This window comes from Canis lupus, chromosome 23 (genome assembly GCF_011100685.1).
Source record: "Canis lupus familiaris isolate Mischka breed German Shepherd chromosome 23, alternate assembly UU_Cfam_GSD_1.0, whole genome shotgun sequence".
Taxonomy (NCBI): domain Eukaryota; kingdom Metazoa; phylum Chordata; class Mammalia; order Carnivora; family Canidae; genus Canis; species Canis lupus.
In genome coordinates, this window is record NC_049244.1 from 35413183 (window position 1) to 35440481 (window position 27299).

Sequence of the window (27299 nt, forward strand, 5' to 3'; positions counted from 1 at the left end):
TCAAAGGAAAATGAGGAAATTCATTTAATAAGACCCTCTCTGTCCTTCCTCCTAAGGGAAGGTAACTTTACTAAAACAATAATTTCTTTTCCTAATTGTCCCACTCCATTTTGGCCTATAAAATCTGTCTATTTTGCAACTTGAAGTCCCCTTTACTAGATTAGCTAGGTGGGACACTGCCCAATTCATAAATCATTTAATAAAGCTAATTAGATAGTTGAAATAATTTTGAATTTTATTTTCCACGTAATAAATATTACTTCAGAGATTTTAAAGATGGAAATGGCGTAATACATCTACATTTTTAAAATGTCACTTTATCTCCTGTGCAGAGAAGGGTGTGTGTGTGTGTGTGTGTGTGTGTGTAAAGATGGAAACACAGGGTGCAATTTAAGAAGTTAATGAAGACATCCAGGTGAGAGAAGATAGTGGATTGGACAAGGACAGTAACCATGAACACAAGAGACATTGATGGGTATGAGATATATCTAAGAGGACTATAAAATTAAGGGGACTAATAGTATTCATTTCATATAGCTGTGAAGAATAAATGGCCCATAAGAAATGGTGAGTAGGGATCCCTGGGTGGCGCAGCGGTTTGGCGCCTGCCTTTGGCCCGGGGCATGATCCTGGAGACCCGGGATCGAGTCCCACGTCGGGCTCTCGGTGCATGGAGCCTGCTTCTCCCTCTGCCTGTGTCTCTGCCTCTCTGTCTCCCTCTGTGTGACTATCATGAATAAATAAAATCTTTAAAAAAAAAAAAAAAGAAATGGTGAGTAAATGTTAGCTATTATTACCACCATTAATGGGCATTCCAAAAGGATCAGATAATAGCTGTTTTAACACAAATGAATAATCATAACGCAATCATAATATAATAATATATTACGCATATATAATATAAATCCATAAAAAGCTATGGATGTTTCTTTGGCAATGCAAATGAGTTAGAGAAGTGTAACAGAACTGGAAATTACTACAAGGATCTTATATAAAAGAGTGGACACCAGAGAGGTATAGAAATGAATAGGGTAAGAGTGAGGAAACAAATGGCCTTCAAATGAGATCGAGAGGTTGGAAACTATATCAAGGCAGGGGAATCTTTTCCATCAGACAAAAAACAATGCATCAAAAAGCAAAGTCTGGAAGAGATTTTTTAACTTTACAAAAGATTTCATCTAAGTGGACTGAATATACTGATTCAGATTCTATCAGCTAGATGTAGCTACCTTGCTAATAACTTCCTAGTCATATACATACAGAACTTTGGAAAGTACACTTCACTGATCACTTTGCTTGGAAAGAGAAATGGCCATGTGATTATATACCAATTCATGAGCTGTGACCAAAGCTTGGCTCATAGTCAGGGACCCAGAAGGAACATGAGTAGAAAATTAGTGACAAGGAAATCTGGGGGAAGAGATATATAATAATCCTCTCTGAATAGCTAGGAAAAAGGAAAAAAAAAAAAAAAGATATGTGTCTCCCTGGATGTTCACCAAAGGAGGCCTTTGGAAGAGGATTTTTATAATCAAGTGGATAGGATGGCTTGTTCTGTGGATACAGTCAGATTCCCCAACCAAATCTGTCATCACCAAAAGGGGTTCATGAACAAAGTGGTCAAGATGGCAGGGATGGAGGTTATGCATGTGCTCAGCAATATGGACCTCCACTCTCTAAAGCCTACCTGTCTCTGACCATTGAGAGCCTGCTCTGACAGCAGCAGAGACTAATACTGAGATCCCAATATAGCACCACTTACCTGGGATGGTCAGCCAACTATCTGGTGATAGGATGATTACACTAGACTGCTTCCACTATGGAAGGGGCAATATTTTATTCTTACTGGAACAGACACTTTAACTTTGGATATGGATTTACCTTCCTTGCATGCAATGTTTCTGCCAAACTACCATTGGTGGAATCACAGGACACTTTATCCACCATCATGGTATTCCATACAGCATTGCTTCTGATCAAGAAACTCATTTCATAGCAAATGAAGTGTTAACAACAGGGGCATGTTCATGGTTTTCACTAGTCTTACCATGTTCCCTATTAATCTGAATAGCTAGCTTGAGAGAAGAGTGAAATGGCCTTTTGAAGACTAACTTATAGTACCAGCTAGGTGGCAATACCTTTCAGGACTTGGTCAAAGTTCTCCAGAAAACTATATACGCTCTGAGTCAGCATCTAATATATGACACTCTTATTCCCAGGACTCAATGGTCGTGAAATCAAGGTTTAAAAATGGAAGTGGTACCATTTGCCATTACCCCTTAGTAACTCACTAGCAAAATTTTTGGTTTCTTTTCCTGTACCCTCATGCTTTACTGGCACAGAGGTCTTAGTTTCAGAAGAAAGAAAGAATGATTTCAATGGGAGACATGGCAATGATTCTACTGAACTGGAAGACTCCAACCACTCTAAGCTCCTTATATCCTTGAATCAACAGGTAAAGAAGGGCATTATGAGGGTCGCCTGGGTGTCTCAGTGGTTGAGCATCTGCCTTCGGCTCAGGGTGTGATCCCAGGATCCGGGATTGAATCCCACATCGGCTCCCTGCATGGAGCCTGCTTCTCCCTCTGCCTGTGTCTCTGCCTCTCATGAATAAATAAATAAAATCTTAAAAAAAAAAAAGAAGAAGAAGAAGGGCATTATGATACTGACTGAAGTGACTGATCATGAATACCAAGGGGAAATTGGCCTACTACTCCATAGATATAAGGAAGAGTATGTCTAGAATAAAGGAGATCTTTTCTTAGTATATCCATGTCCTGTGATTAAGACCAATGGACAATTACAAGCTAACTTAGGTAGGACTACTAATGACCTGGACCCTTCAAGAATGAAAGTTTGGGGTGGGGGAGAATGAAGGTTTGGAGGGCTCCTTGGGAGGCTCAGTTGGTTATGGAGCTAATTCTGGCTCAGTCTTGATCTCAGGGTCCTAGGATCGAGCCCTGTGCTTATCCAAGAGTATGCTTATCCCTCTCCCTTTCTGCCTCGGCACACCACCCCCCGCCCTCGCCATGTATGCATGGTCTCACTCTCTCAAATAAATAAAATCTTTAAAGAAGAAAAAAAAAAAAAGAATGAAGGTTTGGGTCAACCCAGCAGGTCAAGAACCACCAGTGAAATGCTTATTAGTAAAGGCAGAGGGAATACAGAATGGGTTGGAAGAACGTAGTAATCAATACCAGCTATGACCACATGACTGGTTACAGAAATGGGATTAACTATTATGAGTATCTCCTCCTTGTTTTGGTATGCATATGTTTGTGTGTGTGTATGCGCATGCCATATGTAGATACAGAGAATCTTTGTTTCCTTCCCACTCTTTTCCTTTATCATATAACATAAGATGTACTGACTTTATACTGGCTTTATATCATAGTATTTAAGTGTTACTTTTACATCATACCATTTAATTTACCGAGAAACAAGGAGAAAAGTAGACACCATTCAAGGATATTACTTCCTGTTCTGGGAAAGAGCTTAGTGTATTTTTTATTGTACTGGGTAATTTTATCATCTTAGGGGGAATTCTGAACTTGAGTCTTTATTTAGAAATTAAATATGGTTTTCAGAGCTGTGTATACATGCCAAGTTGATCTGTGATGGTTAATTTTAGGTAACAACTTGACTGGGCCACAGAGTGCCCCAAATATTTGGTCCAGCATCATTCTAGGTAGGTCTGTAAGGGTGTTTTTGGATAAAATAAACATTCAAATGGGTAGACTGAGTGAAGCAGATTGCCCTTCCCAATATGAGTGGATCTTATCAGAACCTGTTAAGTTATGAATAGAATAAAAAGGTAGACCTTCCAACAACTAAGAAGGAACTCTGCCTGTCTGTGCCTTGAGCTACACACAGGTTTTTTTTCCTGCCTGGAACTAAATAAAACTCCTTCGGTGTTAAGCTTGTCTGCTTTCAGACTAGAACTTCAGCATCAGTTCTCCTGGTTTGCTTAATTGAAGATCTCAGGACTTTTCAGCCTCCGTAATCACAGAAGCAATTCTTTATAATAAATCACAACATCACCGTCCTCTTCTGCTTCACTCTCTATACAGCTAACCCTTAAATAAAGGGTTATAGGTACTGACTCCACCTCCAGCCTCATGCAGTCAAAAATCTGCATATAACTTTTGACTCCCCAAAAACTTAACTACTAATAGCCTACTTTTGACGGGAAGCCTAACCAATAACATAAACTGTCAATTAACATATTTTGTACATTATCTGTATCATATATTATATTCTTACAAAAAAAGTAAGCTAGAAGAAAGAAAATATTAAGAAAATCATAGAGGGCAGCCCCAGTGGCTCAGGACTTTAGCGCCACCTTCAGCCCAGGGCATGATCCTGGAGTCCTGGGATTGAGTCCCACATCAGGCTCCCTGCACAGAACCTGCTTCTCCCTCTGCCTGTGCCTCTGCCTTTCTCTCTCTCTCTCTCTCTCTGTCTCTCTCTGTGTCTCTCTGTGTCTCTCACGAATAAATAAAATCTTAAAAAAAAAAAAAAGAAAACCACAGAGAAAATAATTTACTGTACTGTATCAAAAAATCAGTGTATATATAAATGGACTCATGTTCAAATTTATGTTGTTCAAGGGTCAACCATACACATACACAAACACCCGTTTCTCTGTAAAACACTAATACACTCTTCACTGAACTAACACCATCTAAGACCATCAAAACCTTCAAGCGTCACCTCCACTGTGAACTCTTCCCTAATGTCCTACATTTGGTTACATGCCTCTCTTTTGTGCTTCCATAATATTCCCTTAACAACACTTCTATCATAGCACTTAATCACTGATTTGTACACCTTCTCTATGGGATATAAACTCCTTGATAACAATAACATAACTATATTCACTTCACATTACCAGTACCTAACACAAACCCTGGCATATACTAAATTATGAGTAAATATATACTAAACCATTAAGAAAACCTTCTTCTGTTTATTTAGAGGATAGTCAATTCAAGAAAAATTACTGTTCAAGAACAAAAGCATACTGTTGCTACCTGTCAGTGAAGGATGCTGACATGAAGCCAGAATGGCTTCAACAACAGAAGGGTTGTTTTATTTTGATGCCAGAAATGCTCTCATTTCAACCTTCAGGGGACAAACGACTGACCAGCAAATCAAGCCTGGGCCATGGTTATGCTCCTCACTTGCAAGCAAACTATTAAACAATCATTACTGGGACACCTGGGTAGCTGAGTGGTTGACCATCTGCCTTTGGCTCAGGTAGTGATCCTGGGGTCCTGGGATTGAGTACTGCATCAGGCTACCTGCATGAAGCCTGTTTCTCCCTCTGCCTGTGTCTCTGCCTCTGTGTGTGTGTCTCTCATGAATAAATAAATAAAATCTTTTTAAAAAAATTAAATAAACCATCGTCATTTGCAATTATTTAGCTGTATAAATCAAGATTGTCTCCAAAACAAAAGAAATAAGTGGATACTGAGACTACAATTGTTAATAATAGTCCCAGATTTTGAAATTCTGTATTTAGTATAACAGCTTCATGGTTCTGTTTAATGGCTTATATTTTATTTTAGTTTCAAAACACCATTATACTGATAAAATTACATTGTTGTCTCTTTTATACAGTGGATCTGTGTTTAGGTTTTGATTTATAAAAGAGAGTTGTGGTGCTAAAAAGTTGTGACAACCCCTGCTGTAATAAAAAGAAAAGTTAAGTTTTATACCTGGACAGAGTTAAATTTATTTTTTTTAAAAGATTTTATTTATTTATTCATAGAAATGCAGAGAGAGAGAGAGAGAGAGAGAGAGGCAGAGACACAGGCAGAGGGAGAATCAGGCTCCATGCAGAGAGCCTGACATGGGACTCGATCCAGGGTCTCCAGGATCACACCCTGGGCTGCAGGCGGCGCTAAACCTCTGCGCCACCGGGCTGCCCTGGACAGACTTAAATTTAAAACTTATTCCTGTCACTTAACAGTTGTGGGATTATAGACAAGCTACTTAATCTCTTACAGCCTCTGTTTTCCTCCTTGTCAAATCCAGACAGTATTGGCAACTACTGTGGTGCAGTATTAGGAGAGTAAAGTAATATACTTAAGACACTCAGTATGTTTCCTTGCATATAAGCATTTGATATCTGACCTATCAATATCACTAATATCTCATCACCTGCAATGATTAGAAAATGAAGACCTGGAAAGAAGATAAGGGACTGCAGGCCTATATATACATATATAAATATATATATATATAGTTTGAAAAAGCAGCTTGAGGATTCTGAATTCTAGATCCTACAACAACAATGGACTTAGGTGTCAAAATATCTCAAACTAAAACATATGCAGAATATATGAATCATAAATACTATACTAACTGGACAGAGTAACTCAGAGATATGAAAAAACAGGGTCTAAAAATTTCATGACCTTTGTCACCATCACCATCAAACCCATTGTTAAGCATGTCTAAATAAGTATTTCCTATTAAAATGTAAGGCATGTTTTTTAATACAGATACTATGAGGAATCAGTAATTTTGAGGGGAGCACTCAATGTTCCAAGTTTGTTGACACTTCACTTCTTGACTTAAATTTTAATTTAAAAATGTATTAATTAGGTTTAGTTACTGAAACCTCTATGAAATAATGTAACATGAGAAACACCATATGATACAATTTATCAAATACAATGTGGCAAGCTGAACATGAAGATTAAAAAAACTTGATACCTGCTTGGAAAGCACTTTCATGTGCCCTACGCTTCCCCGGCAATATGCTTCAAGGATGACACCAAACTGTACTGAGACAGCAGGGATATGCACTTCTGACCTACAAATAAGTTAATAATATTAAGATGGGTTGTTTATAAAACACTTCAGATCACCAAATAAAAATACCAACTTCATATTCTATTATCAAATAAACTTTTAATACTGATCAAAAAACAGAAGAAACATGATCTTGTTCACAACTATTAGTGGGATGGTCAACTCCCCAAGTCTTTAAACACCATAGTTCAAAACCATGTGTGATTTTGTAATTAGTTATTTTTTTTTATTCAAAACACCCAAAATTTTCACATCTTACTTTATTTGATTTTCACAGTTGAAATGGCAATACTGCCAATTAAAAGACAATAAAGTAAAACACAAAGATCTGACTCATATCATACAACTGACTAAACCCTCAATTATACAATTTTTTTTTCAGCTAAAGAATGCCATACATGTTTGAAAAAGGAAGGAACACCATGTTTTGTTATTCCTTGGGGGGCTTAAAAATAGGAAGATTGAACTGTATGAAAAGATGACTAATTAAAAAAAAGAAAGGAAAAACCTCTATGAGTAAATAGGAAGTCAAGATTCAGAAATGTAACCCCCAGAATTAACATCAAAAAAAAACAGAGCTTATTTTTCTTAAGAAGTTTACCTAAAATGGAGGAAAGTCATATTTTTCTGACGATCACTGATTTTAATACTCTGAAGTCCAGATGAAAACGACAAAAATGTGTGAGTACAGAGTCAGAAATGAGGATTCAACAATTTCCCCAGAAACAGAAGGATTTTAGTTATCCTTCCTGATTTTACCCCAATATAAACTCGCTGAAATAAGACTCCTATATTTCTGAAAATGACCTAATAAAGCAGTTGAAAATGTTGCTGCTGTTACACAAAAACTTTAAAACCTCTACCTGTTAGTAGCAATGATATTAATACCAAAGCCTTTCAAAAGGAGTCCGCAGATCTGATTTTAGCCCAAATATGTTCTAAGTACACAATAAGTACACCTGACTAGAAAATAGCAATACATTATTAGTTTCAGTTAAAATATCAAGGAGGCTTGGTGGAACACTTATCTGAATTACTTTGCCAAATCCTGAAAATTAAGAATTGAGTATGAAGAAACAGAAGACATCAAAAAGCATGTAAATGTTATATATGGCTCAGGAACAACTACAGCAGCTGACGGATAGACTAAATGTTGCATGTTATTCTGATTTATATTTACAAAAGCACGAAGTAGACGCAAATTAAAAAATAAAAAAGACTTACCTAAGGTGCCAAAATAGAAACTGCCCTATCCTCCGATTAGCAAGCGCTCTTTCTAATAGGAATCTAGACAGGGCACAATCAAGAAAAGGCTCATATTTTAAAACTTGCACCAGTTGTAAAAGATACTGAGAGAGTTCTTCATCACTAAAAGAAACAAAAGACAGATAAGTCACTCAACAACCAGTGCCAAAAAAAGATCCCTTCCTATCAAGCTATCAAATACTAACTTACTGAAACACAGTGGTCCTTTTGGGTCAGGCTTATGGCATGCTTACATTCACTATTCCACTGCTAAAATAACACAAAAAAAGCTCAAAATTTCCTGTGGGGAGGAGGGGAAATGGAAAGGAAAGAAGTAAAGAACAGGTTTATAGGGCATTTCAATTAAATTACCTAGGTTGATACGATTAATGATTGCATTTATAATCAGCCCAGAGCTTCTATAAAATCAGGTACCTTAATACTGATTACTCATCATGCTGGAAAAGTTATATTCTCAACCAGTTTTTTTTTTTAAATAAAAATTCCATTAGTAATTTAACAATTTATTTTCCTGTATCATTAGGGTTAGGTAATTCCTTTTCCCAGATAGTCAGTGAACATTAAAATATTAACTTTAAACTATTTAAAGGATAATGAAATGAGTATATGTGTAAGTGGGAACGGATTCCCTGAATTAATACAACATAATATTGTAATTAAATAAGCTGAATTAATTAAGGTTAGTGGTTCTCTGTTTTCTGCCTATCTCCAAACCATTCACATGTAAACACATTCTCATCAAAGGCAATTCCAATGGTCAGGTAAGATAGGAATCCCAAGTCCCCTACTTGCTAACTATAGTCTTGGGCAATAAATGGTTAAAAAAATCTAATGCAGATCTGGGACTGAAACCCAGGGCACTACATTAAAAAAATACTCAGAAGTAGAAAATTTATCATAGGAAAGTCAATCAGAATTAGCCATATGGAACATGGAGAGCACAACAATCTCCTCCTGGGGATCTATACATTAAAAAAAAACAAACAAACAAAAAAAAACACTTGGCTAAAAGGGGGCTGGGTAGCCCCTTCCCCTCAGGTCTCCAATGCAACTAGGAACCTCATTTTTAAAAAGTGTTCAACAATCTAAAGTTTATTGTAAAATCTATGCCCTTTATAAAACTTAGAAATGGTGTAAAAGATAGAAAGGAAGTATAGAAACAGAAGGAGGCTTCCTCTTTCCTTATACTTCAAACTTCACTCCCCTAAAAAAACAACTATAGAAGAATTTGTGTATTTCCTTTGGACATCACATGACCTGAAACATATATGACTTTTAAAAAGAAGAAAAAGGATTAACAGTATCCATAATTTTCTGAGAACTTCTATTTTTCAAATAACCATACAGTATAATCTTCATTCTTGAGACTAGAAATAGATAAATCTGAAAATGCCCATTCTCTGAGACGGTCTCAATAATGACATTTCTTCAAATAAAGTTCATAGATTTTCACACATGTACTGGCCAAAGAGAACTCTACAAGCATGTTCACTGTAGCACTGTTTATAACAGGAAAGTCTGGAGAAAACAAAATGTTCCTCAATATGGAGTAAATAAGATATATCCCTATGAAAGAATATATCAGAGTAGTGAAGGGAATGAACTATATTTATATGTAATTAGAAAGAAAGGGATCCCTGGGTGGCGCAGCGGTTTGGCTCCTGCCTTTGGCCCAGGGCGCGATCCTGGAGACCCAGGATCGAATCCCACATCAGGCTCCCGGTGCATGGAGCCTGCTTCCCCCTCTGCCTGTGTCTCTGCCTCGTTCTCTCTCTCTGTGACTATCATAAATAAATAAATAAATAAATGAATGAATAATAAATAAATAAATAAATAAATATTTAAAAAAAGGGTTTAGAGAGAATGACCTCAAAAACCTATGCTGAATTTTTAAAAAGATTTAAAATAATACATATGGTAAGACATATCAGTGTAATTTTTAAATGTACAGTGTTACTCTATTTTTTTTAATTTATTTATTTATTAATGAGAAACAGGGAGAGAGAGAGGCAAAGACACAGAGGGAGAAACAGGCTCCATGCAGGGAGCCCGATGTGGGACTCGATCCCGGGTCTTAGGATCAGGCCATGGGCTGACGGCGGCGCTAAACCGCTGAGCCACCCGGGCTGCCCTCTCTATATTTTTATAGTTATAAAATGTAGTATAAACAGAAAAATGTGGTATAAAAGGATACATGGTCAAATGCATGATAATGATTGTCTTTGGGAAGTGAAAGCAATCAGGATTAGGTAAAAAAAAAAAAAACTATGAGGACTTCAGCTTTTGCTATAATGCTATTTGCTTAAAAGTATTAAAAAATGACAAAATATTGACATTTCTTAATTCTGAGTGATAGACAGAAAAGAGTTAACATAACAGCAGGCCTGAATGTTATCCCTTAAAAAAAAGCCTGTTTACAACACTGGCCTTTTAGCCTGCATCTGGAAAGAAGGATTTCAGAAGGCTTCTCACCACCTAACAGGTAAGAATGGCTTTGCATGGGTAAATTGTTCTCACAAACAGTATGGTTTACGCTCAACATCCATCTTCTTTCTGGGAGTCTAGAATTTTGCTTTTGTGTTAAGCAGAGGGTGATTCTGTAACTAGCCCCCAATAAAAACTCTAGCCACCAAATCTCTGAGGATCGTCCCCAGTAGACAACATTTCAGACATGTTACAACTTGTTGCTGAGGAAATTAAGCATATTCACTGTGATTCCACTGGTAAAGAACTCTTAGAAGCTCCTGCATGGTTTTCTACAGTCTTTGCTCCATTAATCTTTTTCCTTTACCAATTCTACACGGTCTCCTTTTGCTATAATAAATCATAGCCAAAAATATGAATATATGTGAGTTCTGTGAATTCTAATGAATCATGGAAGCCAAGGGCGATCTTGGTTGTGTGTCTCTGGGTTTTGTTTTGTTTTTAAGATTTTATTTATTTATTCATGAGAGACACAGACAGAATGAGAGATAAGAGACACAGGCAGAAGGAGAAGTAGGCTCCATGCAGGGAGCCCGACGCGGGACTCGATCCCGGGTCTCCAGAATCATACCCTGGGCCAAAGGTGGCACTAAACTGCTGAGCCACCTGGGCTGCCCCTGGGTTTTGTTTTAAAATAGAGAGTAAACGTGAAAGAGGAAGGAAAAAGAGAGAAAGGTGGAGGGAGGAATATAGGGAGAGAGGGGGGAAAAATGCTTTTAACTCTGAATAATTCCTAGCTTTTTCCTTTCTTATCAACATTCAAGCAGATATCACCTTCTCTATCTACCCCCACGTTATTCCTTTTCCCCAAGAAAGCCACCTGCAGAATACCTCATCTGTCGCAGGCAGCCCACAGCATATTCTCGCACGTACTGATCTGGATAGTTGAAATCTAGAAGCTCTAAGGCCTCCCGGGGGGGCAGTTTAGGCCAAATCTGAAGTAGTGCCTGAAGCTGTTGAAAAATTAAAACTGGTTCAGAAATTATAGAGGAGAAAAATAATCTATTTTTTCTTGGCAAAAGATGGGAAAAGAAAAGCATATGTACAATTACTGAGGCCTCAAAAATCTACTCCTATTAACATGGACTAATAAAGACTGTCTTTGTTGAAATATTCTATAGATAAGCAAGTTTAAAAAGCTATGAAGTACTTACCTGGGAACAGAATGATATACTGAATATAATGATTCTACAATCATTACCATTTAATAATTTTTTAAAGGAAGAAAGAGAAATGATCAAGAAATATTTAAAGGTAAAATTCAAAGTACAAATATAAGCTGTAACACTCAAGCTAATGATAGCTAATTTACATATAAAAAGAGTTCATTAATAACTCAACATAAAATTATTTAGGGGGGACCTTACTTTTAGTTCTCAATATTTTTAAGAATATCCATCACTTAACATAATTTTTTTTATTGACCGTATATGTTTAAAACCTTTAAATCACAATAAATGACTAAAAAGAAATAGTTTAGGGGCCCCAGGTGGCTCAGTCAGTTGGGCATCTGCCTTCAGCTCAGGTCGTGATCCCAGGGTCCTGGGATTGCACCCCGCATCCAGCTCCCTGCTCAGAGGGGAGCCTGCTTTAACCTCTCCCTGTGCTCCTTCTCACTGTGCTCTCTCTCTCTTTTTTAAATAAATAAAATCTTTAAAAAGGAAAAAGTTTATTTTCTATAAACAAAGTAAATATAGCCAGTCTACTATTTATAAATGTCACATAGAAATGATCTAGACAGAATAAAAAAGAATCTCTCCATGGGGATGAGGTGGGACTGCAGGTAGAGGGTGGATTCTAGCAGACATGGTCACATCTTTGGAAACCTTAGCTCCAGAAAACCCAAATACCTAGAAAGAATTCTTACCTGTCTCCCATCAGATCACTGTGAGACTCATCTCACAAAGTTGCTCCAGGCAAAAAAAAGTCACTGCCTCCTCAAGGTTAGTTATGTTTATAGTACATATTCTTATCAGGGATAGTTAAATGAGAAGAAAAGTGGTTTTACAAGAGAGCAAAAAAAAAAAAAAAATTTTTTTTATAATTATGATTTGTGGCTAAGTTCAACCCTACCTGATAAAATCATATTCCTTAATATCTGATCAGTATTATCACATAATATATATGTGATATTGGGTATATCACATAAGTAGCACCTTGAATCTAAAGACGACACACAAAATGTATGCAACATCAAAACACAAAAATATGGCAAACAGATGGCAATGACTGAAGGACTTCTCTCAACTGACTGTCATTTTCACAGTCATACTGCAAGAAGTAGCCAGAGAGTATTTACTGCCTAGCTGCCTTGTTGTCATTTAAGTTATGTGAGACTTCGGGTTTAAGAACTAAATAAAAATAAGTTATATTATTTTAATTCTAATTTTTCAACCCCTCTCATTAATTATGTCAAATGGAAAATAGGTCAATAATACTTGAATGAATATCTAGAAGCTAAGTTAAAAAGTATGTCTATATGAAGCAATTTTAACCTCACTAAAGATACTTTTAAAGAAATTCATTTTTCTATTACTTTACATTTGCAGAATACTTTTGGATAACTTTTTAATATTTGATTATATTGCTATTACTACACATTTACATAAACATACATAAACTGCTAACATCATATGAAATTTGGTATTACAATTTAGATAATTACATAAGTTATTTAAATATACTAAAATGTTAGTTTTTTAACTTTTACCTTAAGATCTTAATTATTCTTAAATTTGCATAAATAAAAATAGGCTTTATACTTGCTCGTTTTATGTATATAGCACATATATGCGTACAGTACATAAAAAGACACATACTTACCTATGGTATAAAAATATCATGGCAATGGGGCTATTAGAGAAAAAAGTCTGAAATGGCTCCTAACAGAGATGCCTGGGTGGCTGAGTCGCTTAAGCATCTGCCTGTGGCTCAGGTCCTGATCCCAGCCTCCTGGGACAACACCCCATCTCACAGAACCCAATATTGTATCAGGCTCCCTGCTCAGTTGGGGAGTCTGCTTCTCTCTCTTTCTCTGCCCCTACCTCCTGTTCATGCTCCAGAGTTCATTCTCTCTCTCTCATTCTCTCTCTCTCTCTCTCTCAAATAAATAAATAAATAAGATGGGGGTGGGGGGCGGGTGCAGCGGCTCCTAACAAGTGTAGTAATGAAAAAAAGTTAACAAATACTGGTTTAAAGATAGGAAACACCTACCTCATACCACTTTTTTTGTCACAGATGGGACTCCCTCCCCACTTTGACCAGATCCTAACTGGCGAGAGCAATTCCCATTATGGGTAGAAGAATTGGGGCGGGGGGGGGGACCATTTCCCAATTTCCAGTTAGCACATGGAATACGGAATATATTGTTACACAAAAACAAGACTGAAAAGGGTAGATAACATTCAGTAATACTAGAAAGTCTAACTATGCTGTGAGTTAAAACCTCCCCTATTATTGGAAAGAAGCTACCTCTATTAAGTTTACTTACAATTAAAAAAACAAAAAGTTCACTTACAATTATTAAAGCATTAATATAAAATTAATAAATAAATGTAAAACTATTTTAAATAAATAAATAAATAAATAAATAAATAAATAAATAAATAAATAAATAAGTAAGTAAGTAAGTAAGTAAGTAAGTTAAGTAAGTAAGTGTGAAGCTAAATAAAATATCAAAACTCACTACTTTAGTTTGGGAAAAGCTATGAAAGTGAACAGGGAAATCTGACTCAGCCATATAAACAGTGAAAGCAGTGTTAACCAACCCATGCCTTCTGCAAAGACTATTGAAACCCCTTTCACATTATGCCAACAGAGTATTTTCCTGTGGTTTAAGGGAGGGCTACTCTTCTTTTTTTTCCCCCTGGGGTGGTGGTGAGAGGGAAAAGCTACTCTTCTATAGAATTTTTACCCATGGCTTAGGCCTCTAGAATCAGAATACAAATCTTGTAACAGACTTCTGGCTCTCCACTTCTTAAGGCAGAGTCAATTTATTAAAAATATAGTTTATATTCCATCTTTTGTACCCATTCACTGTAACTAGCAATGGGACAGAGTTGGGAAAACAAAACACATTACTTTTTATTCCATCAGCGTTTCTTCTCTAGACACTTAAAAAAAAAAAAAAGAGGATTAGGACTGGCTTTCTTCTATCAAAATGAAGAATGTTTGTTTATATCTGAAAATAACTCTTAAAAGTTATCTCCTGGAAATGAGATAAGTGTGTTAAATTCCTAAATGTAAAAGTTTTCTGTCCCCAGAGTTCAAATAAAGAAATATGAGGGGTGCCTGGGTGACTCAGCTGATTAAGTGCTGACTCTTTATTTTGGCTCAGGTCATGATCCCTGGGTCCTGGTATCGAGCCCCACATGGGGCTCTGCCCTTAGTGGAGAGTCTGCTTAAGGATTCTCTCCCCCCCACACCCGGATCCCTCCAATTACTTGCTCGCACTCTCTCTCTCTCTTTCTCTAAAATAAATAAATCTTTAAAAAGGAAAGAAAGATTAATGGAAAATTAGCCCATTCTTTTTTTTTTTTTTTTTTTTTAAGATTTCAGAGAGTGAGAGAATGTGCATGTGCATGCGTGCTAGTGGGAGAGGTCAGAGGGAGAGTCCTCAAGCCGAATGGCTGCTTGGCATAAAGTCTGAAGCCCAGCTAGATCTTATAACCCATGAGATCACCTGAGCCAAAACCAAAAGTCGGTGGCTTAACAAACTGAGCCACCTAGGTACCCTTCATTCCATCTTCTGACACCTAACATAACCTCTCTTTTAGATATCTTTTAAAAGTACAGCAAGAAATTTCTTCCAATTCCATACAAAATAATAATATGATGCATTTCTTGGATAAGCAGTTAGAACTGGACATTATCCACTAGAAGCAGGCAAACATGCCAACTAAAAAATGCTTATATTCTACCATTATGGGAGTTCACAGAAGACTAACCTTGAATTTAGGGAAATAAGTGGCTGCTAAAACCTATACAGAAATAGTTCCTTTTCAGAGTAAGTAATGTTCATATGGCTAATTGCAAAAACAGTCTAAATGAGGCACATTATAATTATGTAACATGATTCAAAAAATTGTTAAAAAATAGAAATAAACTCAGAAGAAGTCCTAAGCTGACAGAAGTAAATAATAATAAATTTTAAATGTATATAAATATATAAATAAATATGCATTCCTTGAATTTTTAAAAGTCTTACAGATTTCACACTTATATATAACACTGTATGTTAACTATATTAGAATTAAAATTTAAATAAAATTTTAAAACGTCATTATAAATTTACTAAGACCAGAAAATGTTATTTTTTTTAAAGATTTTATTTATTTATTCATGAGAGAGGCACAGACACAGACAGAGGGAGAAGGAGGCTCCCTGTGGGGGAGTCTGATGTGGGACTCCATCCCAGGACCCAGGATCATGCCCTGAGGTGAAGGCAGACGTTCAACCCAGCCACCCAGGCATCTCAAGACCAGGAAACTTTAAACTATCCGCTAAATTCAAACAAGGTGAACAAATTTAGTTATTTTAAAATGCCAAATGTATTTGTTCTGATTTAAAAAGCACATCAAGGACCTTTCTGTAGAATACTGATAACCAACTGGATTTAATAAATGCCAGTGCTTCTTGATAGGACTCTGAAAACTATATCAAGGAGTTAAAATTTGGCGGCTTTTTTTTTTAGAATACTTTTTTTCCTTTTCTTTATTCTACCTAAAGGCAAACATTCATCAACACTGCCCAATTAAAATGAATGTTAAAACTGATTGAAAAGGTTTATGCTCTAAAGTATTAGCTTCTAGAAATAGAGGTAATTTTCAAACAATACCTATTGATTTTATAACAGTCATTGCAAAGATTAAAGTCATTTTAAGATTAAAACTTTGGGGCTCATTGATAAAACTGTTAGAAAAAATCCAGAACCTACTACATGCAGGCAGGGATTATAGATAATTACACCACAAGCCATGTTTTAATCGTTCTTATTGAAAGATACAAAATACCTATCTAGCATCTGGGATTTTAAAATCTTAAACTGTCTAGTCTATCATTTAATGTAGAATTTATATGTAAAATTTAAAACCTGAAAATTTCTCCTATAGAAAATTATCCAACCTATGAAGATATAGGTTCCATTTTACATGAAATCAACAAAGTAATATATACTCCCAAAATGAATCACAAAATACAAAAATTATCTTTTGTTACCTGAGCAACATCCTCAAGCTTATTCCACTTGATCGACAGCAGTAATTTTGGCAGTGACTGTGGAAAATTCTCTCTGCAATCTTGTCTCAAAGTCCATATAAGATCCATTTCATTCTCACAAAGTTGAGACAAAGGATCCCTGTCCAAGATTTCTTTCAGTACAGCAAGAAACTTTTTTCCACCTCGACTCTAAGGGAAGTAAAATTACTCATTCATTACATAACTGAATTCTGTGAATATCACTGGCAAACACTTAGCAAATTTTTATACAATGAATTTATAAACAACTTATAAGCTTTAAGATACTAAAGATCTAATTCCTTAAAAAGGTTAATAAAGATGGATGCCCTTTTTATAGGTTTTATTGACAGCATATTAAATTTGTAAGCTAAGGATGAAAGAAAGAATTATTCTCAAACAGTTCTAAAAAGAGGGGGAATATTGTTTCTTTAAAAATCCATATGCAAACACTAGGTGGCAGAATTGCAATTTGGACTAAAAAGTCATTTATTATTTGAACTGAATTTCTATAGTTCCATTTTAATTTTCAGTTTCTATAAACAAACAAAACAGCAAAGATGAACCAAATATATGAAGTTTTAAAAAAAAGTATGTGTCTTGTTGGCTCAGAGGCATCAAAACCATTTGGTTTAAGATTTGAATCCTGGATAAAACTAAACATGAATCAAATACCATTATCCCATTTTCTTTTCTAATCTGTACAAGAATATACTAAAATAATGAAGATGGCCCAAGCTATTTTTTGGATCTACACTCTGAATTATCAAGACATTAAAGGAAAGTGATTCACTTCTTCAAACTTAAAGTAAAACTATACCATTTAGGCCAAAATACATTTAAAAACAAAACAAAAAATAGGGACACCTGGTGGTTCAGTAGGTTGAACATTAGACTCTTGGTTTCAGCTCAGGACATGACCTTAGGGTCATGACATGGAGCCCTGTGTGGGGCTCCCTGCTCCCTGGGGGCGGGGGGTGGGGGTCTACTTGAGGTTCCCCTTCTCTCCCTCTGCCCCTCCCCCCTCCCCTCACCTGCACTTTTGTGTGTTCTCTAAAACAAATAAAATCTTAGAAAACAAAACTCTCTAGAATTATGACAAGATTCTGTATAGACTTATATTCTATTATTATGTAATTCTGTACTTCACGTTTTTAACTGCAATTTCATACAAGTATTAAAATCGTCATACTAACTTTCTAAAGTAATGAGACTTAAAATAATATATGTATATGTACAAAAGAATGGGGACTAGGATTATTATACCATAGGCATAATTGTTCAGAAAATCTGAAAGTATCAACAAAAATATTATTGGAACCAATGCATAATTAGGGCAAGATTGTAGGACACAAGTTTAATAAACAAAAGTAAATTACTTTCCCATATATCAGCAATAAACACGTGGAATTTGAAATTAAAAATCTAATACCACTTACATTAGAACCCAAAAATATGAAAACTTAGGTATAAAACTAACAAAATATGTACAAAATCTACATAAGGAAAACTACAGACCTCTGGTGAAAGAAATCAAATAAATAGAGAGATTTCCCATGTTCATGAATAGGAAGATTCATTATTACAAAAATGTCAGCTCTTCCAATGTAATCAATAGATTCAACGCAAACCCAACCAAAATTTTGAAGATGCTCACAAACTGATTCTAAACATAGACAGAGAAGACACAGAATAGCCAACATAATACTAAAGAAGAAAAAGATGAAGGACTCATACTACCCAACTTAGTAAATGTGAAATACAAAACTAGAAAACGCCTAGAAGATAACATAGGAGAATCTAGATGACTGTTTGGCAATGACTTTACATGTAAACCAAATGCATGATCCATCAATAAAAGAACAAATAAGCTGACTTCACTAAACTTAATATTAACTGTTCTGTGGAAGACATGGTCAAGAGGATGAAAAAACAAGACTGGGAGAGAGTATCTGCAAGTAGACTTATCTGATAAAGTATTGTTATCCAAAATACACAGAAAGAACTTTAAAAATTCAACTATTAGAAAATAAGCCATCAAACTAAAATATGAGTCAGAGACCTAAATAGACACCTCACCATATAAGACACAAACATAGCAAATAAGCATATAAAAAAATGCTTAAAATTATGTCATCAGGGAAATGCAAATTACAACAAAAATAAGTTCTAATATCTATTAGAACTGGCCAGAATCCAGAACACTGACAACATTGAATGTTATTATGGATGTGGAGAAACACTTATTCACTGCTGGTGGAATGTAAAATACTACAAAACCACTTAGGAAGACAGTTTGGCAGTTTCTTACAAACTAAACATACTTTTACCATATAATCCAGTAATCATGCTCCTTAGCATTTACCAAAAGGAGTTGAAAACTTATACCCACACAAAAACCTGCACACAGATGTTTATAGCAGCTTTATTCAAAACTGTCAAAACTTGGAAGCAACCAAGATGTCCTTCAGTGGGTGAATGGACAAACTGTAATACATACAGACAATGGAATATTATTTAGCACTAAAAGAAAATGAGCATTCATGCCACAAAAGACATGGAGGAACTTTAAACTCCTATTACTAAGGGAAAGAAGCCAGTCTGAAAAGACTACATGCTGTATGATTCCAATTTATGTAACATCTGGAAAAGGCCAAACTATGAAGAGAATAATAAGATCAGTGGTTAGGCGTCTGCCTTCAGCCCAGGGCATGATCCTAGGGTCTTGGGATCAAGTTCCACATCGGGCTCCCTGCATGGAGGCTGCTTCTCCATCTGTCTGTGTCTGTGCCTCTCTCTCTCTCTCTTTCATGAATAAATAAATGAATAAAATCTTAAAAAAAAAAAAAAAAGGATCAGTGGTTGTCAGGGGTGGGGTGGGGGAAAGAATAGGCAGAGCACAGACGATTGGCAGGACAGTAAAAATATTCTGTATGATAATGATAAATACATTCCATTATACATTTGTCCAAACCCACAAATTGCACAACACCAAGAATGAAACCCAAGGTAAACTATGCACTTTAGGTGATTATAATGTATCAATGTGGTTTGTTCTAAGTAACAAAGATACTGCTCTGGTGAGTGATGTTGATAATGAGAAAGAGATATGCACATGAAGGGACAGAAATATATGGGAAATCTCTATCTTCCTCCCAATTTTGTTGTAATTCTAAAACTGCTCTTTAAAAAATAAAGTATCACTTTAAACACACACACACACACCGTGTACAATGATGTAGTTTTATATTTACATCCTCAACCTAAAAAGGATATACCTTATTTTACAGGCTTGACAGTTTCTCTGAAAAGTTACCATCATAAGTCATTGGAGTCTGAAAATCAAACTCCTACGCTTATACATCTTAAAATGAAACCTGTTACTGCAAACAACAGAATCTAAATTGTTCATGTCAGAGAAACAGAATGCTGTTAAATACTGCAAAAAGCTAGCAAACCTACTGTAATTCCCTGAATCAAAATAAGACTCTATAGACCTACAATAAGTAAATATCCTGAAGACCTAGCAGTAAACTAAAAGGGGAGAGCAGGGACTTAGCTATATAATTGTACTATGATTGTTTACTGAGCTATGAAAAGCATAGCACTGAATAAAGCCAAGGTAAAAATAAACTACCAGAAATGTGGTATAAAGCCCCAAGAACACAGAATCCTACATTCTTTTGCAAAACCCAAAACAATCAGTAATGTTAACTTATATTGTATAGGGTAAATGGTGAACTCATAAACCTGTTCAAAAGCTTGAACTAAAATAATGGTAGAAAGCAATGAAAACTAACAGTCATATTCTCTGTCTTTATGTTTAGATTTTTCAAATTCATGTACATATTACTATATAATAGTGATTATTGGCTGAAATAAAACAAAGCAAATATACTTTGCTATAAAGCCCATCAAACACTGACTGTGGTTCTTTCCCCTTCGAAATGGGGGTTGTGAGGGATGGGTAGAGGGAGGGGTAAAAAAGGCTGGAAAACTCATGGGTCATATTCAGAAGGGCTAGAAGCTCAGACAGCATGTTCCCAGTATGTCTGCTGAGGACAGAATTAACTATGTGTTGGCCAGACTTGGGATCTGATCAACACGTAACAGGATAAGGGAGGCCATGCAGTCGGGGCTGATGAAAAAACTGAGAAGATAGTTACATGATTGGGAGATTGATCACAATCAGGGGTTTGAGCAAATAAATAAATATATTGAGATTAACAGAAATCCAGATTTGTCAATGTCAGAAAACAGAATTACAAACATAAAAAGGTAAAGGCTAAAAAAAATCCTGTGGTGGTGGATCTAATAAATTAAATATATTGATAAGAACTTCTGGTTTTTAATATTTAATAGATAAAGCAATATATATCTCTGTGCTTATATATGCCAGACTATATGCAAACATATATATACATGTTACCTAGCTGTTTTGTGAAAAGGTCTAGATGCAATTGCATACCAATAGCAATAAGCTTATACGGTGCCCAAATCTTAGATTCTAAATACTTTTCACACATGGAGTCAGGACTCTCTAGAGAAAAGACAGATCCCAAAGCTAGGTTGGGGAAAATAACAGATGGACCTGGAATACTTTATTATACCAGAAAGAAGGAAATGCTCAAAGAATGATAAAAACATGTCAAAAAGACACAAAAAGGCATGAATGGGCTGCCAAATCTGGATCATTTTGAATATCAAAATGAATGACGGTAACAAATTATAAGTCATTAATAAAGCAGAAATTATGAATACATACTACTCTAAGTAAAAAAAAAAAAGACTAAATAAATGAACTAGAAGAAAAACCTTTACCCTATAATATAAACCAACTAATAAATCGAAGAGAAAAATTAATTTGAAAATCAGCACTTGGGAAATCACTGTAATGATACTGATTCAGGCAAGATGTGTTAATAAACGTTTATTAAAAATAAGTGGGTCAAAGTTTAACATGAAACGGGATGGTCAGTCTCAAAATATGCCCACAAAATACTTTATACCTAAAAAAAAACTAAAAAAAAAAACAAACAAAACAAAAACCTAACAGACACTATCCTAATCAAGTAATAAAAATTAACATCAATAGTAATAGAACAAATTAACATTATTTGCCTGCTGATAAAATACAGTAAGAGAAACACTCCACCACTTCAATTCAATGTATTACACCATTCAAAATGCATAGCTGGAATCTGATCATGACAAAACATTAGATAAATACACTGAGTAACCTTCTAAAAAAGGAACTGACCAGTATTCTTAAAATGTCAGAGTCAGTGAAGGTAAAGAAGACTGAGGAAAAGAAAACCAAAGATAAATGGCAATAAAATGCAACAATTAACCAGGGTTAAATCCTGGACCTATATCAAACTTTTTTTTTTTTTAAAGATTTTAAGTATTCATGAAAGAGAGAGAGAGAGAGAGAGAGGAACAGACATAGGCAGAGGGAGAAGCAGGCTGCATGCAGGGAGCCTGACGTGGGACTTGATCCTGGGTCTCCAGGATCACACCTTGGGCTGAAGGCGGTGCTAAACCGCTGAGCCACCTGGGCTGCCCACAAATGTTATTTAGAAAACTGGACAGAATTGAATGGAATGTGTGCATGAGAAAAAAGAACTGTACCGACATTATTTTCCTGATTTTTATGAACAGATTCTGGCTAAGTATGAGAATGTTCTTGTTTTTAGGAATTATACACTGAAGAATTAAAGGAGTAAACGGGAACAATGATGCCACTTAATATCATATATTCAGAAAAAAATGCATATACACAGACTGATAAAACAAATGTGCCAAAATGTTAACAGTTGGGGAAGCTAAAGAAAGACTATACAAGAATTCTTTGTATACTTCCTGCAAGTTTTCAGTTAAGTCAAAAAAAAATTTTAATGTTTGATATTTCCTTCCCTAAAATTGAGGGCTATGAAAACTCCAAATCATTCTCCTAAAAAAATTTCCTAGCCACATTTCCAGACCTGTGAACTAATGGCTTGAGTCATCATCTGCATTCTCCAAAGCGAACCACTGAAATTTTGAGTTTCTGCAGTAAGAAAATAACATAAAATTATAACATGTTTTAAATGAGAGCAGGGTTTCTCAACCTCAGTACTACTATTATTTGGTTGTAGGAGGATGGTCCTGTGCATTATAGAAATTTAGTAGCACTCCTGAAGTCGACCCACAACATGCCAGAAACACTCTCATGAGTTGCGACAACAGCCAAGAAAACCTCTAGACAATGCCAAATGGCCCATAGAGGGCAAACCAGCCTCAGGTTGAGAACCACTAAATAAAAAGATCAAAAACTGCCAATTCTATAATCATAATTCACAAGGATCACAGTTTTTCCATTCTACAGACCCAAGATCCTTGGCAAACATCTGTTTTAAAAAATACCAACACCTATTAGGATGACTCCTGTAAAAAAAACACAAAAATGATGGCAAGGATGTGAAAAACTGGAATGCTTTTGCAGATGGTAGGAATGTAAAATGGTACAGCTATGGTGGAAAACAGTATAGCAGTTCCTTAAGAAAATTAAAAAGAGAATTAATAGTATGACTCAGCAATTCTACTTCTGGTATATATCCTAAAGAATTGAAGCAGAGTCTTAAAAAGATATGGTGTATATCCACGTTCACAGAGGCATTAATCAGAAGAGCTAAATCCTTGGAAGCAACTCAAGGACTCACTGATGGATAACTGTAAAGAAAAACTGTGGTATATACATACAATGAAATACTATTTGACCTTTAAAAATGGAAGTTAACACACGCAATAACATGGGACAAAAAACTGAGGGCATTATCCAAAGATGAGCCAGTCACAAAAAGGTAAAATACCATATGATTCCATTTATGTGAGGTAGCTAGAATGGTCAGATTCACAGAGACAGAAAGTAGAACAGTGGATGCCAAGGGCTGAGGGGATGGGAAAATGGGGAGCTGTTTAATGGGCACAGAGTTTCAGCTTAGCAAGATGAAAAAGTTCTGGAGATCAGTTGCACTTAACAATGCAAGGATACTGTAAATATATTCACAATACTTCACACTTCTGAAGTCTAAACTTAAAATGATTAAAATTTTATGTAGTGTATTTTAACACTATTTAAAACACTTTTAATTCCAAGAGCAGATTTAAGTCCCTTAGCTTATAGTAAAGGATTATAAGATAAATTCCTTAATAGGACTCCTGATAGTAAATACTGATGGTATTGGGATCCCTGGGTGGCGCAGCGGTTTAGCGCCTGCCTTTGGCCCAGGGCGCGATCCTGGAGACCCAGAATCGAATCCCACATCGAGTTCCTGGTGCATGGAGCCTGCTTCTCCCTCTGCCTATGTCTCTGCCTCTCTCTGTCTCTCTCATAATAAATAAATGAATAAATGAATAAATGAATAAGTGAATAAATGAATAAATCTTTTAAATATGTAGATAGAGAGAGGTTGATCTCTTAAAAGAGCCAAGATGCACAGAATGCATTAAATCAAAAAGGGAGAAACTACATACATAAAGATCCATTTATTTTTTTAAAGGATGTATTTACACATAAAGGTAGTATGTAAATGCATACACTGCATTAGGATTAATATCTATAAATTAAATTGCTTACAGCTATCTCTGAGGACAAAAAGTAGGTGGTGGTTTTAAGAATAACTTTCACTTTCAGTTTCACAATTAATTAATTATACTATGCCCCCAATTTTTTTTAAAAAAGGCATATTAAACTTGGGCCAGAACATCCTTAATAAGAAGGGAACCTTCTGATTTAAGTAAGGTACTAGCAAACCGTAGGAGAAATAGTAAAACTTAAGTTACCAGTTACCGTTCTGATGTTTGAGGGTCAACATTAAGACTAATAAAGAGTAATAAAAAGAGGCATTAAAATGAAGATATCCTCATATAACTATTATCTCTGAAAACTAAACTGTAATTATCTGTTTTAATATAGGCTTGTTTTGTCATACTTGTTTTGTTTGCTATATTTTACAAATTGACGGATTATGGCAACCTTGCATCAAGCAAGTCTACCAGCACTATTCTTCCAACAGCATTTGCTCACTAAGTGTCTCTCTGTCTCTTTCTCATAATTCTCTCAGTATTTCAAACTTTCTCATTATTACTATATTTGTCATAGTGATATGTAGTCAGTGATCTTTGCTGTTACTGCTGTTAATTCCTTGTAGATGCTATTAACCATATCACAGAAGATGGCAAATGTAATCAATAAATGTTATATTCATCCTGACTGCTCTACCAACCAGCTATTTCCATCTCTCCCTCTCCTAGGGCTTCTTTGTTCTGTAAGGCACAATAATATTGATAGTAAGCCAATTAATAATCCTACAATGGCTTCTAAGTGTTAGAGTAAATGGAAGAGTTGCATGTCTTACACTTTAAATCAAAAGCTGGAAATGATACAACCTAAGAAGGCATGTCAAGAGCCAAGACAAGGCAAAAGCTAGGCCTCTTGCACCAAAAACTTAGCCAAGTGGTAAATGCAGAGGAAAAGTTCTTTAAAAAAAAAAAAGAAAAAAAAAAAGATTTTATTTATTTATTCATGAGAGACACAAAGAGAAAGAGGCAAAGACACAGGCAGAGGGAGAAGAAGCAGGCTCCCAGATGTTGGATCCTGGGATCAGGACCTGAGCTGAAGGCAGACGTTCAACTATTGAGCCATCCAGGCATCCCAAGAGGCAAAGTTCTTAAAGGAAATTAAAAGTGTTACTCCAGTGAAAACGTTAATGACAGGAAAGCAAAGCAGACTTATTGCTGATATAGAGAAAGTGTTTGTGGTCTGGATAAAAGATCAGTCATACTACTACTCCCTTAAGCCAAAGCTGAATGCAAACAAGGCCCTAACTCTTAAATTCTATGAAGCCTTAGAGAAGTGAGGATGCTGCAGAAGAACAGTTTGAAGCTACAGAGATTGGTTTAAGAGGTTTAAGGAAAAGACCTAACTCTGTAACATAAAAGTGCTAAGAGAAGCAAGTGTTGATGTAGAAGCTGCAGGAGGTTGCCCAGTAGATCTAACAAAGATCATTAATGAAGGCGGCTATACTTAACAACAGCTTTTCAATGTAGATGAAACAGCTTTATATTAGAAGAGAATGTCATCTAAGTGTTTCACAGCTAGAGAGCAGAAGTCAATGTCTGGCTTCAAAGCTTTGAAGGACAGACTAATTCTCTTTTTAGGGGCTAACACAGCTGGTGACTTTAAGTTGAAGCCAGTGCTCAATAACCATTCCAAAATCCTAGGGCCCTTAAATAAGTGTACTAAATCTATTATGCCTATGCTCTATAAATGGAACAACAAGGCCTGATGACAGCACATCTGGGGTTTATTGAATATTTTATGTTCACTGTTAAGACCTACTGGTTAGAAAAAAAGACTTTTCAAAACATTAGTGCTGACAATGCACCTGATCACTCAAGAGCTCTGATGGAGATGTACAATGAGAATGATGAGATTTTCATGCCTGATAACAAAACATCCATTCTGCAGTCCATGGATGAAATTAATAATTTTGACTTTCAAATCTTATTATTTACGAAATATATCTGATAAGGTCAAAGGTGCCATTGAGAATGATTCTTCTGATGGATCTGGGCAAAGTAAATTGAAAACCTTCTGGAAAAGATTCACCATTCTAGATGCCATTAAGAACATTCATGATTCATGGAAGAAGTCAAACTATCAACATTAACAAGTAGTTTGGAAGGAGAGGATTCCAACCCTCACAGATGACTCTGAGTGGTCCAAGACTTCAGTGGAGGAAATAACTGCAGGTATGGTGAAAATAGCAAAATAACTAGAATTAGAAGTGAAGCCTGAAGATATGACTGAATTGTTGAAATCTCATGATAAACCTTGAACAGATGAGGATTTGCTTCTTATGGATGAACAAAGAAAGTGGTTTCTTGGGATGGAACGTACCAGTAATGAAGATGCTGTGAAGACTGTTAAAAATGACAACAAAGGATTTAGAATATTACATAAAGTTAGTTGATAAAGCAGCAGCAGGGTTTGAGAGGACTGACTCTAATTTTTCTTTTTTTCTTTTTTTTTTAGATTTTATTTATTTGTTCATGAGAGACAGAGAGAGAGGCAGGGACAGAGAGAAGCAGAAGCAGGCTTCCATGCAGGGAGCCTGAGGTGGAACTCGATCCTGGGTCTCCAGGATCACACCCTGGCCTGAAGGTGGCGCTAAACCGCTGAGCCACCCGGGCTGCCAGTGACTCTAATTTTGAAAGTTAAAAGAAGTTCTACTGTGGGTAAAATGCTACCAAACAGATTGCTGCTGCACAAAAATCATTCAGAAAAGGATGAAGAGTCAACTAATACAGCACACTTTATTGTACTATTTTAAGAACTGCCATTGCCACCCCAACAACCTTCAGCAACCCAACCCTGATCCGTCAGAAGCCATCAACATCAAGGCAAGAACTTCCCCCAGCAAAAAGATTACAACTGCTGAAAGATCAGA

The 27299-nt window shown here is 35.8% G+C and overlaps 1 protein-coding gene across 2 annotated transcripts in view; it reads right to left on the bottom strand.

Annotated features, from left to right (window-relative positions):
• The window catches only part of PIK3CB (phosphatidylinositol-4,5-bisphosphate 3-kinase catalytic subunit beta), a 205873-nt gene that overhangs the window by 41209 nt on the left and 137365 nt on the right, over positions 1 to 27299 (bottom strand). For both annotated transcript variants that reach the window (XM_038571022.1, XM_038571021.1), the window contains 4 exons: positions 16789 to 16977; positions 11404 to 11525; positions 8047 to 8190; positions 6724 to 6823 (listed from right to left, as the gene is read on the bottom strand). In XM_038571022.1, coding sequence (XP_038426950.1) covers positions 6724 to 6823; positions 8047 to 8190; positions 11404 to 11525; positions 16789 to 16977 — 555 coding nt within the window. The remainder of the gene's footprint in view (positions 1 to 6723; positions 6824 to 8046; positions 8191 to 11403; positions 11526 to 16788; positions 16978 to 27299) is intronic.